At 38.6% G+C, this 14,804-nt stretch overlaps 1 protein-coding gene and 1 pseudogene across 6 annotated transcripts in view; one reads left to right on the forward strand and one right to left on the reverse strand.

The window, feature by feature from the left end:
• LOC109259195 (transmembrane protein 237) overlaps positions 1–14,804 on the forward strand; it is a 67,289-nt gene that overhangs the window by 29,164 nt on the left and 23,321 nt on the right. For all 6 annotated transcript variants that reach the window (XR_008423389.1, XM_053906280.1, XM_053906270.1 and 3 more), the window contains 8 exons: positions 713–727; positions 1,851–1,892; positions 3,972–4,142; positions 5,793–5,873; positions 9,231–9,324; positions 9,709–9,817; positions 10,768–10,902; positions 13,301–13,449. Coding sequence is in view for 5 of the 6 variants with exons in the window: in XM_053906280.1 (XP_053762255.1) it covers positions 713–727; positions 1,851–1,892; positions 3,972–4,142; positions 5,793–5,873; positions 9,231–9,324; positions 9,709–9,817; positions 10,768–10,902; positions 13,301–13,449 (796 nt within the window). In the remaining variant the exon portion in view is untranslated. The remainder of the gene's footprint in view (positions 1–712; positions 728–1,850; positions 1,893–3,971; positions 4,143–5,792; positions 5,874–9,230; positions 9,325–9,708; positions 9,818–10,767; positions 10,903–13,300; positions 13,450–14,804) is intronic.
• Positions 11,702–11,801, reverse strand: LOC128772721 (U6 spliceosomal RNA; annotated as a pseudogene).

Below are 14,804 nucleotides of genomic sequence, written 5' to 3' on the forward strand. Positions count from 1 at the left end.
CTCATTCATGATGCTTAATTCTGTTACTTAGAGCTCTTAGTGGGCAGTTACATTTCTTCAGTTTTGATCTCAACTCTTTTCTGAATTTAGTGTCATGTGACCTTGAATTTCTCTGGGAGGTGATGATATAATCTAATTAGGGATGCCAATTAAAAAAAAGTAACAGAAAACATGGATATTTAAGATATCTAGAAAACAAAGAAAACAGCACACTTTGTGTTTAGTTCCCCTTGTCTCCAATGGGCTGGCTGGAGATGGACATGTGTCACTGGACCCAGTGAGGAGTAAAGAATGAGGATGCTTAGGCTAGAGGCTGCTGCAGCACCTCTGGAGCAGCAGCATATGGCCTCTGGGAGAGAAGGAGAGAGGAGGCTCAAATCAGTTGCCTTCCTATAATTTCTCTCTCTCAAGCCCCATTTTAAGCCAACCAGTGGAGAGGAGTCTTCATAGATAAAATCTTCAGGGAGAATGTAGATAAGTGACTTGCAGAACAAGTCATAGTCCTCAGAGCAGCACAGTCAGGTCCCACGAGTTCCTGAGTCCCCAGTTGTACGTTGTTCATTTGCCTTGCCAGACCTACCCAGGTTACAACTTTCTCTAAGAGAGACATAAAAGCCTCATTTTTGTAACTTGACTTTAGTGGATGGCCAACTCGATCTTCTCATAGACTTAACTTTTTCATGTCTGTTTTTTCACTTGTCCAAATATCCAGAGGAGCTTTCAGAAGGTAATTGTTTTTATTTCCTGGGTAAGCCAAACAGAGCTATATTTAAGATCTTTCAGTGCCTCCATGTGCATACTTGACAGGATACACTTTAAGATAAGATGTATTTTGAGGGTGAAAGCAGTGATGAGTTATTCAATTTCATAGAAAAATATTTAAAAGTGAACAATGAAAGTAGTTAAGCTTTATGAATATATTCCTGAGTAAACATTTCCTTTTAAACTTACTGACGTATTTCAGTGCTTACTTAATAGAAGATGGAATTAATTTTGGTGTGTTTTCTTTGTATTTTAAGATGCACATGAAAGAAAGGTTAAGAAGAAAAGGTTGTATATGTTAATTCATTCTATGAACAGTGGCTCTTTACATAGTACTTCAATGATCAGAACAGAGTTGCATAAGTGAAAAGGAACGTCTATTAGTAAAAAGTAACTTGAAAATGATATTTTTATAACATTTTTTTCCTGGAGTTTATATGAATTTTTCTGAGACTGCAGTGGAAGCAGAGACAGGAGTTTAAATAAGTTCTAGATGCTTCAGAGCCACTGGGATCAGTTCTCCTCACTCTTGTTCCTCAGATTCTTGGACAGTCAGACACAATTGGCAGCCATAGAGCAAATACTAATTTTATACAGAATAAACCATTTTATCAGGGAGAAACTTAAAACCCCCCTCCAACAAAGGGATTAATTAAAGGTCTTGCAGAATACCATTTCCACAAGTTTAAGCCAAAGCCAGTTCATCTGTTTCCTGTTTTAAGTCAGTTTTCTTTGGGCATGTTTAAAAATGTATACCAAATTTTTATTTGTTTTGACTATGACTCAATATCTTTCTTGTAACTTTAAACAAGCCTAAAATAGCTCTTTGTTTTAATTATACTTGACAGAATATATTCTGTGTATTGCTAAAATTCTGGAGAGTATTTCTGCATAGTTTGGGGCATGTGATAGGTTGCAGAGTGCTTAGGATATTCTTTAATAAGCCATTCAGGATGAATTCAGCTGTGCTGACATCTACTGAAAGAGCGTCACCTGCAGATTTGAAGATAATTTCATGCATCTGTTCTAAGTAAACTTCTCTTTCTCCTCCTCCACATATTCTGTTCTTGCCATTCTCTGTGTTTCAGACAAGGAGGAATTTGTTGGCTGTGATCAGAAGTTCTTTATTGGTAGGTGATGATTAATAAGAGGTGGGTCTTTGTCACTTGTTAACTTTTTAGTGATACCATCCTGACTCTTCTGAAAGCTTCTTTTGTTGATGGACATTTACAAACTTGTTCCTTGTTCTGGTTTCCCTCTATCCCCCCAATTTTTGGGGGGGTTAGTATTCTGATGTGTTGATCATTCATTATAATTCATCTGGTTTCCACTGGATATCTCTTATTATTCAGCAAACACAAATCTTTTGTTTTCTTCCAGACTGTTTCATGACATATTTATCTTACTCTAAAGAGACCAATTGTCTGACTACCAAACTTAACTTTGATGACCACATTTCTATATTCTGTCAACTTGGCAGAGGTTTCTGAAGGACCCCTTTAAAGGCTCATGTAAAACCACACTGGGCCTCCTTTTCCATGAGACAGTGGGGCAACAGCAGGATCTATAAAGTGAAATGTTGGTTCCCCGGGCCAAGATGCACATTAGAATCATTGAGAGAGCTTAGAAAAACAACAACATGGGACCACTTTTCTGTATCCCTTTGAGGTTAACCCAGCCCCAACGCCATTAAGTATGCTAAAAGGGAAGGCATCTGCACAAAGGTGGAAAAGAAGCAGCCTGGGGTGGGGCATCACTGAGCAGTATTAGGAGAACGTTTATGCAGGGGATGATGGTGGTCTGGTACAGGTTGTCAGAGCCAGAGCAATGTGAGGAGGACAGCTGCCATCACTTGGGTTCTGACACCTCACAGCCTCTACAAAGATGGCCTCCTCACCTAGCTTGGGTTCTGACACTTTCTGCCAGGTTGCTGACACCATCCGTCCCCATCCTGCACAAGTGCTCTTGACTAAGAAGTAAATGTATTGAGGACAATCAGTGTCAGGTTTCTCACTGAGAAACATACAGAAAGTGGGGAGGTGGTGGTGGCTGGAATAAATCACGCAATGTTGAGGTGGCTTTGTGGGTATTGGTGTGAACTCATGGTGTTCGACATATACAGATACAGATATAGATGTGTGTGTGTGTGTGTGTGTGTGTATGTGTTTGTGTTTATACATATACATATAGTCCCTAGCTCTACCTATTGAAAGGACCTGGGAACAGCTCTTTTTTTTTTTAAATACCAGAAAGCTCTGTGATTCAGCGGGCAGGTTAAGCAGGATTCTAGGAGTTCAGAAATCATGGTTAAAGCGTCCAACTCTGCCACTGATGACATAGTTGTGAGCAGCCCCCTAACCCATGTCTTAGTGTATCCATCTGAAAAATGTGAGTGATCAGCCTGCTCCCCCGTTTCTATCCTGGCCCAAGCCACTATTCTTCCTCATCTGGGGCACTGCAAGGGTCTCCTAGCTGCTCTCCCCTGAGCCCACACTTTACATCCTCCCCAAGCAACAGAGGAATTCTTCAGACACATAAATCAAACCATGTCACACCCATTTCTCCATTACCCAGTGGCTTTTTATCCCATTTGGACCACAATCCAACACTCTGCTTCCTCTCCAACTCCACGTCCTACCCTTCTCCCTACTGCTCAGGACCCTGCCCTACTCGAGCCTTTCTGTGCTTCCCCAAACACTCCTTTCTCTGCACCTTAGCAGTTGATGTTCCCTTCGCTTGGGCTGCTTTCACCCCCAGATGCCTCCTGACTGGCTCCATTACTTTATTCCCGTGTCTGCTTCATGTTACCTTTTCACACATGCTTTACTTGAACTCCCTCATTCCCCATGAAGAAACACCCCCATCAGTCCACTGCCCCTTCTTCTAAGCACTTATTTTTGTTGATGTGTTTACTTTTGTTTTTCCTCCTCCATAAAACGTAAATGTCATGAGGAAATGAGTTTGATTTAGTTGACCGCTAGAACCCCAGCACCTGGCACATGGTGGGCACAGGGTGCAACTTAGCGGCAACATGTGGGGGCATTTTGTTATTTTTCCTTCTGTTCTCTTCTTATTTTCTACCTTTAGACAGACATGATTATGTTAATTAACACTTGCTGGTTGCAGTCACTGCAGGCGCCATCAGACGGGGCAAGAGAAATAATCTCTCCTACCTGGATGTAACATCCTGTGCGTTTCCACCCTCCCAGCTGGCTTCCGCCGGAGCATGCGCCTTTGCCGCCGGAAGTCTCACCTGCGCCAGCAGCACGCGGGGGTCTGCAGTGCCAGCGGCTGTCTGAGCGCGTCAGGCGCCCCCTACGAGGAGGTGGTCAGGTACCAGCGACGCCCTTCAGACAAGCACCGCCTCATAGTGCTCGTGGGTACGTCTCAGGAACTGTGTCTCTCCTCCCCCATAATGAACTTTTCCTTCTAGAGTCAGTGGTTTTGTGTTGGGAGTGGTGGCAAAACTAGAATTCTTTAGGGACGCCAATATAAACACCTTTAAAAAAAAAAAAAAGCCTGTCTTATATGTGTGTTTATAAATAAAACTTTATTGTCTCATGTTTTTATTGTTTACAGTTAAATGTGGTATGCCATGATACACTGGGGGTATTAACAGGTTGTATTATGAAATTTTGTTTTGTCTTTTTTTGACCTGTTTTGAGTTTGTTCTGTAAGCATAGGTGAGTATTCCCCCAGACTGCATTATCAGTCTGTATGAGAAATAAAAATCCTTGGGGTGCCTGGGTGGCTCAGTTGATTAAGCATCTGACTTTTGATTTCAGCTCAGGTTCTGATCTCACAGTGGTGGGATTGAGCCCTGCATTGGGCCTCCACTGCAGGGCATGGAGCCTGCTTGGGCTTCTCTCTCTCTTCCTCTCTTTCTGCCCCTCCCTTCCTCTTGAATGTGCTCTCTGTCTGTCTCTCTCTCAAAATAAACATTAAAAAAGCCACAGTTTATTTAAAAAAAAGAAATAAAAATCCTTAAGATCTATTTCCCTAAGAAATTTGTAACCACTTTCTTTAGAAAAATGTTTAAAATTTTCTGGACTATATATGGTGCTAAAGAACAGGGCAAATACAGTACTGGGGTGACGTGCTTTTGTGACCAAGAGCTCTGCAAAGCTGGTCCCTGCAGCTGTAGTAACTAATGTCTTGCTGCCATCTCTGTGTATTCCAACTGTAATCAAGGGAGGCCCCTGTAGAGCAGAACAACATGCCCTACAGCCGGGACTGGCTACATAATTTGCAGAGCTCAGGGCAAAATGAAAATGCAAGGGCTTCTTGTTTAATGATGATTAAGATTTCAAGAAGGCAAAAGAAGAACATTAAACCCAGTGTAGTATGCTAAGCCTGGGCCCTATGTAATTGCGTGAAGTCAGCTCTGACTCCAGTTGCACACAGAGTGTTGACTCAACTATCTATCAGGAAGTATGTCTGGGGGCGTCTGACTCTTGATTTTGGCTCAGGCCATGGTCCCATGGTTTGTGGGTTCGAGCACCAGGTTGGGGTCTGTGCTGACTGTGTGGAGCCTGCTTGAGATTCTCTCTCTCCTTCTCTCTCTGCCCCTCTACCACTTGCTCTCTCTGTCAAAATAAATAAGTAAACTTAAAAAAAATGAAATATGTCTGAATTCTATAAGTCATGGGACCCATAATTATAGGGGCTGATTTCTGGGTTGTGATGTGATGGAAACTTCATTTGACAGGAAAGGCAGATTGTCTCAGATTATCTGAAATGAGGCCAGAGAATTTTCAGTGTCCGACATTAGATGAAGGTTGCTGAGGTGACTGGTTCCTGCAATTCCCCAGCTTATTTCTGGAATGTTGAAGAAGTGTGGGTTACTCCATGGGTCACCAGGAAAATTCCTAAGAGCTTTCTGGAATTGTTTCAGTTTGTGAGAAACTAAAAACATTTCCCAAAAAATTCGCTCTCAAGTTTTTTCAGTAGAAGAACTGAAATGATGATTTTACCACAAAATTATATTTATTCACATCTTATAATTTCTGCATGTGACTTTCTGTATTTAGGACCTTCGGGCGTTGGAGTAAATGAACTGAGAAGACAACTTATTGAACGTAATCCTAGCCATTTCCAAAGTGCTGTGCCACGTATGTGTAGTTTTTCTTTCCTAGCAGTTCATGTTTCGGTAAAACTGTCTTTGTCTCTGCAGATGCATTGATCTCAGTTAACTATGCCATACCATTTTTGTTGTAAAAATATATCAGACACTAGGGATAGTCCTTGTATAATATTTCTAACTATATTTATTTTAATAGAGGGAATTGATTTATTGACATGTAGGCTTTTAAAGGGGGACTTTGTCTCTTTTCCATTTCTCAATGACTATATAGATGACTCTTCAGGAAAACTAATATTTAGCAATAATAACTAACACTCATTAATTACTTACCATCTTCCTGGCACTGTGCTTGGCTCTTTAAATGCCTTATTTTATTTTGAAAATTTCAATATATACAGATATAATTTTATATGTCTGTATGTATGATTATATCATCCATGGCAGGAAAGAGCATGTGCATGTAGGTTCTTCCTCTTCATCTGAACACAAGAGAGAGGAACTTAGAGAAACCACTTAAGAGCTTTGCATGCGTTCCCTGCAGTTTGGGGGGCATGGAAGACTGATGTCAGAATTATACCTGAAAAAATGGAAAGAGTTTAAAGGAGTGGCCAATGGCTATAGTCTGGGAAGTAGCTACCTTTTGAGAAATCACAAGTGACTAGCTGGCATAGGGATGGATTTGAGATACTCAGTGGCAACGGTGGTGGTGATAGGGTTTGCAGAATAACCCAATGCATCTTCTAGGAGAGCAGAGCCAGATTTAAATATCTACCAGATTTAAATATCTAAAAGGAGCCTATAGTATCCAGCATCAGTATCAGTGAAGTGAGAATTTTCCTGCTCTTTCTTCTCCTTTCTGCACTGTAGCCTTGGACAGTTAGAAAGCTGGAGAGGAATAGTAGAGAGGCAATGAAAGGGAGGAGAGGAATCCTATTCCCTTTCCTGACTTCTGGCTTCTCTGACTGCAGGCTTCCCTGCTTGCAGCAAGTCTGAGCCAGGTGTGGGGAGGAGAAGCCTAAAATAATCATAATTTTGATTATTACATGGGAATGGAATTTTATTAGATCAAGACTGCGTTTGTGGCACAGGTGATGGTGGCCCTTTTTTTTTTTTTTAACCTAAGAGTAATGAGAAGAGTCCTGATAACTGCTTAGATTTTCATCCAGGACCAGGAGAAGGTCTTGTCCCACAGAAGGCAGTAGGTGACAGAAAAAGTAGCTTTATAGGGGTGCCTGGGTGGCTCAGTCAGTTAAGCGTCTGACTCTTGGTTTTGGCTCAGGTCATGATCTCACGGTTCGTGAGTTCAAGCCCCACATAGGGCTCCGCGCTGACAGCATGGAGCCTGCTGGGATTCTCTCTCTCTCCCCCTCTCTCTGCCCCTCCTCTGCTCTCTCTGTCTCTCAAAATAACTAAACTTAAAAACAATTTTTAAAAAGTTGCTTTATGATCATATACCATAGGTTGTGCTTTCCAAACACTGTTCACATGTGTAAGAATGGACATTGATCTCCAACATCCAATGTTTATAGCAACACTACCAACAATAGCCAAATTAGGGAAAGAGCCCTCATTCCACTCATATGTGGAATTTAAGAAACAAAAAACGTAGGGGGAAGGGAAGAAAAAATAAGATAAAAACAGAGAGGGGGGCAAACCATAAGAGACTCTTAAATACTGAGAATAAACCAGGGGTTGCTGTAGGGGAGGTGGGTGGAGGGTGTGGGTTAAATGGGTGATGGGCATTAAGGAGGGCACTTTTTTGGGATGAGCACTGGGTGTCATATGTAAAAGATAAATCACTGAGTCCTACTCCTGAAGCCAAGACGATACTGTATGTTAACTAACTTGAATTAAAACAAAACCACAGAAGAAATCACCATTTTTCAATAATCTGGATAAAAATAAAATGCCCATGGAACATAGAATAATTGTAAGCAGTATAGCTAGTCATCATTCAAATGAGAAAATGTTGCCCATATTTTGCTTTCTAAATTGAGTAAATAGTTTTAATCTTAAAATGAATACATCTAGTTATGCATTAGTTCACAGATTTTAACCTACCATATAAAATATAGTCCAATAGAAGCCACGGAGAATTAGTAATCTTAGGTTTATATTTACATAATTTATTATAACCCGAGAGTATAGTGTTTTACCAGAATTTTTTTTTTCAGTACAAAGCTATAGGAGAGGTGGCATAACTGTAGGAATTCTAAGGATCTGCAGAGAGCCTTGAATAAAGAAAAAAAAAGATGACTCTCAGATGACATTTGTTTTTTAAACCTCTTGAATGTCCATAACTCCTTTTATCATTTAGGGTCTGTGTCAAGTTCCTGCTTTGTAATTTCCATGTGTTGGTATTATCAAGTGTTCATATATTTCATTCTTAAACTTTGTCAAGTACAAATGCAAATATGCCATTTTTTTTTATGAACAGGGAGAATTTGTGGCAATGCAGATTAAAGGACTAGAAGCTTTGTGGTATATATAGGACACAGAGTTGGAACTGTGGTTCATTCATCTGTGTGTTCTAGGAAGCTAATATATCCAGAACAGAGGCACTCAGTACATGTTCGTTGAATAAATAGATGAACAGAAAATGAATCACTTTCAGTTATTCAATGAGCTCCTGTGTTCTACACCAAGTACTATTTAACTTGAGGAATCTATAATAAAAAAATGGGACTGAATCCAGACTCCACCAGTCCCTTCTGGAGTTCCCTAAAACTAATCACCATCTCCCTTGGCTATCAATGCATTTGGGCAAGACTGCAGACAGACTGTCATGGGCTTTCTCCTTTCAATTCAGAGACAATCTGGTGTAGCAGAAAATATTAGTCTAGGAGGAGTCAGAACACGTAGGTTCTTGTTTTCAACTTTGCTTTTCATTAGTCTTGTGTACATGAGCAAGTTACTCTCTAAAATCTTCAGTTAGTTATCAGTAAACTATGGTGATGAAATAGCATTTCATCAAGCTAGCAGTGTGAGCAATGAAATGAGATATTGGGAAATGCATTATCTAAACATAAGATATGCTACCTGGGGGCCTTTAGGCATCTTAAGGCTCACATATAATTCACTCATGCCTGTTTTTTAGTACGAGCAGCTATCCCTTAGGGTCTCCCCATCCTAGCTCAATACCTAATACATTCATGTCCACACTGTGATTACTTAATAAAGATTTATAGATGAACTGATTTGATGAGAACTTCTATTTTCTTATCACCAATTTAGGCTCCGTCTTTTTGGTTCTAGCATTTTTTTTACCTGTTTATGTATTCATTTATTTACTTTGATTAGAAATATTTATCCAAATGTATATTGGTAATAAACCAAAACATTTCAAAGATTTGAAAACATTTTTTTAAATTCCGTTTTTTGATAGATACTACTCGTTCCAAAAAGAGTTATGAAATGGATGGACGTGAGTATCATTACGTGTCAAAGGAAACATTTGAAAGCCTCATGTATGGTCACAGGTAGGCTATACATTCAGAATCTGATTCTCACCTTTGGTTATTTTACCTTCAAAATACATGCCCCATTTTTATGCATTATCCAAAGCTTCTGGGGCAATTCCTTTTGTTTCTGAAGAGTTAAGCAAGGAAATGCAAATTGATCAACTACTACACTAACTTATTGGGTTGGGAGAGGGAGCAGAACTGAGTTGCCAGTCTTAGAGACTTTGGAGAAATAGTGGAGTGCTAGATCTCCTAATATTTTTTTTCTCCTATTGATAATTCTTCTTGTGCTACCGAAGTCCACATATTTATGTTCTATCTCATTGGAGTTTATCTTCATGTTACTATAATAGTATTTTACTTGTAGAAAGAGTTCTTGTTTTCCTTGTGGCACCCTTGCAGGATGCTCGAGTATGGTGAATACAAAGGCCACCTGTATGGAACCAGCGTGGATGCTGTTCAAGCAGTCCTTGATGAAGGAAAGATCTGTGTCATGGACTTAGAGCCTCAGGTAGGTCTATGGTAGAATATTTCCCATCTCCCCAAAGTAATGAATGAATGTCTTGCATTTTGTGCATATTGCTGTAGATCGTAGTTGAGACATTTTATTCTTTTAGCCTTTTAGGGATAAGACCACTTACCATATCTAAGGACCAGGATCTTATGTAAAGGAACAGTTGCCAATATCTTGTCTTTAGTTAGGGAATGAGTCTTGCTTCTCAGATACAAAAAGAGAACTGAGCTGGTGGCTATAAAGAAAAGTTAGAATCCTGTTTTGACTTTGATCACAAAGGCATTAAGGAAATTTGTGGAGAGAATAAGATGTTGTTTTACACAAGGAGGTGAGGTTCCCATGTTGTCATATCTGTAGCTACCTCTATGAGATTATATGTGGAGTGAGGCAGGAGTGAGCAAGTTAGGATAAAGAACACACAATGTATAGGCTCCATTTTTCGATCCTTGTATTTTGTGGGATTTTTTTTGTAGTCATTTTAAATATACCACGTGTACTAAAGAGAATCAGGGGATAAGACAATTGTTCTTACTTGGGTCAAGGCTGGTGGTCAGTGTGAAGACGTCAGTAGTATCCAATATAAGATAATAGCCAAGAGGAAGGGGAAGTGAGGGTGAAACAGAACTGATCCACCTGCAGAGTTTGTCTTTGCCTCTTTCCCATGAGATTATTTATAGGATCCTATTCTCAGATTTCATAAGGGTGTCATGACTAGTGAGAGGAAGAGCCACAATTTAAACTTAATTTTAATTCTAGAACCCCATCTCTTAATTATTAAAATTTTTATTTTTTAGAGTTGAAGACTTGAGGGCAAAGGAGAATAAATAAAAATAAATTGGCTGAAAATAATTGCTAATTTCTGGTCTTAGAAATTTTGAGAACGTTCATGTTGACTCTAGGAAATTAAGATTTCTGTTTTTAAATATGAACCTATTTTTTTTGTGTAGGGTATTCAAATAGCTCGAACCCATGAACTAAAGCCCTATGTCATATTTATAAAGCCATCTAACATGAGTTGTATGAAGCAATCTCGGAAAAATGCCAAGATCATTACAGACTACTTTGTGGACATGAAGTTCAAGGTAAGATACAGAGAAAATAGACAGATGTATTTTTTTTCTAGTAAAAAAATAATCACTGTATTATTTTCACAACATTCCAGTGTTAAGGAATGTGATTTTTGTTTCTAATGAATAATGAAATGCCCTATGGTTTGTCCTTTTTACTGGATATCATTTGTAGATATTAAAATAATGTTTAATAAATGCTATGATACTATTATTTTTTTTTTCTAGTCTGGCTTAAGTTTAAAAAAAAAATGACCTCAAGCCACAGTTTGCAAAGCCACGTGGAAACTGGGTGTGCACAAGCCTGATGTTTATATTTTATTATTTATCTTATGAAAGAGTTTGAGAAGTTACTTTTAAAATGTTGTAGTGAATATATCTTATATGTAATATGAGTTATCTATATAAAATATATTTCTAAATGCAAATATTATGTATTAATGATGATGGAAATAATAGAGGGGCCAAGACAGGTGGGATTTATCAGTGAACTCTTCCTGGAATAACTAGTTTCTTTCCAGTTTATTTTTTTCATTAAATCTACCTTAACTATTTTAAGTCATCATATACATTCAGCAAGGTGTGTAAATCTTATGTATAACAGCTTAATGAATTTTTACATGTGCATATACCCAGATAACCATCACCTAGATCAATATATTACATCCACTTATTTTTTTGTGTATATGGTAAAAAACACATAACATAAAACATAACATCCTAACCATTTGTAACTGTACAGTTTAGTAGTGTTAAATATATTCACACTATGCAAGAGATCTCTAGAACTTTTTCATCTTATAAAACTGAAATTAAACATAAAGAATACGTCATAAGTTTGCATGTCTCCCTTGCATAGGGGCCATGTTAATCTGTATTGTTTCAAATTTAAGGGGTGCCTGGGTGGCTCAGTCGGTTGGGCGTTCGACTTCGGCTCAGGTCATGATCTCGCGGTCTGTGAGTTCGAGCCCCGCATCAGGCTCTGTGCTGACAGCTCAGAGCCTGGAGCCTGTTTCAGATTCTGTGTCTCCCTCTCTCTCTGACCTTCGCCCATTCATGCTTTGTCTCTCTCTGTCTCAAAAATGAATAAATGTTAAAAAACTAAAAAAAAAACAAATTTAATATATGTGCTTCTGAAGTGAAAAACAGGTATATTTGTATAATCCTTTGTTATTATTTCTGTCTTCATATTTTTTTAAGTGACTACTGTATGAAAATCTGATTCTTCAGTTTGCGTTTCAGACAGTGGAGTCCATGGATAAATTCTCTGAATCTCATAGGCATTTAAAATTGTGTTCTCATTTTTATGGCAAGCTAAACAAATCAACAAAATTGTTTCTGGATCATGAGTATTGTCATCTTGTAAAGGAGTGCTGCCACAACATTGCAGTGCCTGCATTTGTATTTGTGTTTATTTTTTACTTTATTTTTTAAGTTTATTTATTTACTTTGAGAGACAGAGAGAGTGCGAGCAGGAGAGGGGCAAAGAGAGAGGGGGTGAGAGAGAACATGAAGCAGGTTCTGCGATGTCAGCGCGGAGCCTGACCTGGGACTCAAGCTCACAAACTGTGAGATCATGACCTGAGCTAAAAAACCAAGAGTCACATGCTTACCAGATTGTGCCACCCAAGCTCCCCCCTATTTGTTTTTTATGATTGCACTGTCAAAAAGCTGTACTGTTTTAATTGTTATGGACAAATAAGAAAATAACAGCAGTGAAGTTAATGCATTAGTTCCAAGGAAGGCCAAATGACTCTCACTAAATGAACATTTCACAATAGAGGAAATCGATATCAAAAGTGAATTAAGTCATGGCATCATGAGGCAAAGGACAATTAGGGTATGTCTAATTCAATAGAACTAGGTCACCATCTTCATGTTGAAAGTGGCAGAATGATATCATTCTTATCAGTATTTAGTTTTAGAAACTGTATTTTACCTTCTAAAATTTCATTTGAAATTTATGTGTAAGTTTTACTTATATTTAACTGGTAAATTTCATTTTCTTTCTTTCCCTTTCTTCCTCCTCCTGCTCCTCCTCCTCTGCTGTCGTCGTCGTCGTCTTCTTCTTCTTCTTCTTCTTCTTCTTCTTCTTCTTCTTCTTCTTCGTTATATATGGTTTGAAAGCTTCAAGTGTTTAGATAATAGAATAATATAAGTCCAAATAAGAAGTTGAGGGGGTTGTTCTGGCTACCAACTGTTACTTAGTTTTGCAAAGTCTTGACCAGAGAAACATTTAGTAAGAGTAAAGATAGAAACATACGTTTTGTCGTTTAGAATAGAGGACGTTTATTTGACCTAAGTGTTTTTATAAATAGTTTCACAACTGAATATAACATCAAAACAAACTGTGTATTATTTATATTTATCTTATTAAGTCTGTGCTATCCATATTTTTTCATTTCTCCTGAAGGATGAAGATCTACAAGAGATGGAGGATTTAGCCCAAAAGATGGAGACACAGTTTGGCCAGTTTTTTGATCATGTGATTGTGAATGACAACTTGCAAGATGCCTGTGCCCAATTGTTGTCTGCAGTTCAGAAGGCTCAGGAGGAGCCTCAGTGGGTACCAGCAACATGGGTTTCCTCTGACACTGAGTCTTAATGAGGCTTCCTGCTTAATGCTGGGGTTTTAACAATATTCATCTGTTACAGAGCTCTGGAATAACAGCTGCAATCTAAAACAGCAGGATTTGCTCCATTATAATGTGTACAACTTTAAAAGTGGTGCAGTTTATTAATTAGTCCGGTTTGAAAAAAAAATATTTGCATTGTATGTATGTAGAATTACCTCCTTGGCTTTCAGGAAAAAATGTTTTCCTTTACCTCATATGCAGCAACGGTAGGAGTATGAACAATGTTAAGCCAGTGAGTATGAGAACCTTTCATAGATTTCATGCGGTTTTTGTACAATTCAGATAAAAGAGCTTCCCTAAATAAAATAAGTAGTATTTAATTTCAGAAACTGGATTTTGCCTCATGAAACTTCTATTTTATGAAAATGGCTTTTACTTGACTTAGCAAGAAAGAAGGGTTAATGTACACATTTCACATCTAATGTGAAAACTTACAGAAAAGACACTGCCCTCATCATTTATAAATCAATCTACAAGGAAAAAAATTATTCTTCTGTTCAGAGCTGTAACAATCACTAATTTGCCTAAAAGCCAACGTCCATATTATGCCTAAACTAGGAAAGGGCAATTGACTTTAGTCCTAGAGACTCGTATCTGAGAAAACCACAAGGTGAGGATGCTATTCCATGAAGTCTTATTTTTCTTTCTTCCCTAGATCTTGAGACTTGCAGTCACTCTTATTGGCCCTGTATCTGTTTATCTTCTGCATCGTTCTCTAACATTCCCCATACCCACACCATCCCTCTATTCCTCCAATCTCTTTCTTAACTATAAAAGAAACCAAGTGCATACTTCAAGGTATTTGTAGTTCTTTTTTACTTAAAGTGATTATCTTAAAAAAACAACTACCAAAGGGGGAAAAAAAACAACCAAGGAAAAAAATTAACCCCCCAAGAAACCCCAACCAAAGAGAATTAAGTCATTTTTAATGATACTTAGGTTATCTCGGATTTGATCTTCTGTTTTTTTGAGAAAAAGTTTTCCTAAACTTGATTTACAGAGATGGAAGATAAGCAACTGGCGAAAATTTGAGAATTGCCTGTATCAACAGAGACAGACAGACACACAGACACACACCCACACCCACACACCTGGAAAAAAATCTGATACTAGCCTGTATCAATACATACCCACCCTGAAACACTGGGCTTGTGTGTGTGTGTGTGTGTGTGTGTGTGTGTGCGCGCGCGCGTGTGTGTGTGTGTGGTGTGGGGGCGTGGGTGTCTCCCGCATCTTGTAAAGGTGGTACATGACTTGTGTCTTTCCATAATGTCAGCTTTA

This window comes from Panthera pardus, unplaced genomic scaffold (assembly GCF_024362965.1).
Source record: "Panthera pardus isolate Hobbes unplaced genomic scaffold, ASM2436296v1 HiC_scaffold_10, whole genome shotgun sequence".
NCBI lineage: Eukaryota > Metazoa > Chordata > Mammalia > Carnivora > Felidae > Panthera > Panthera pardus.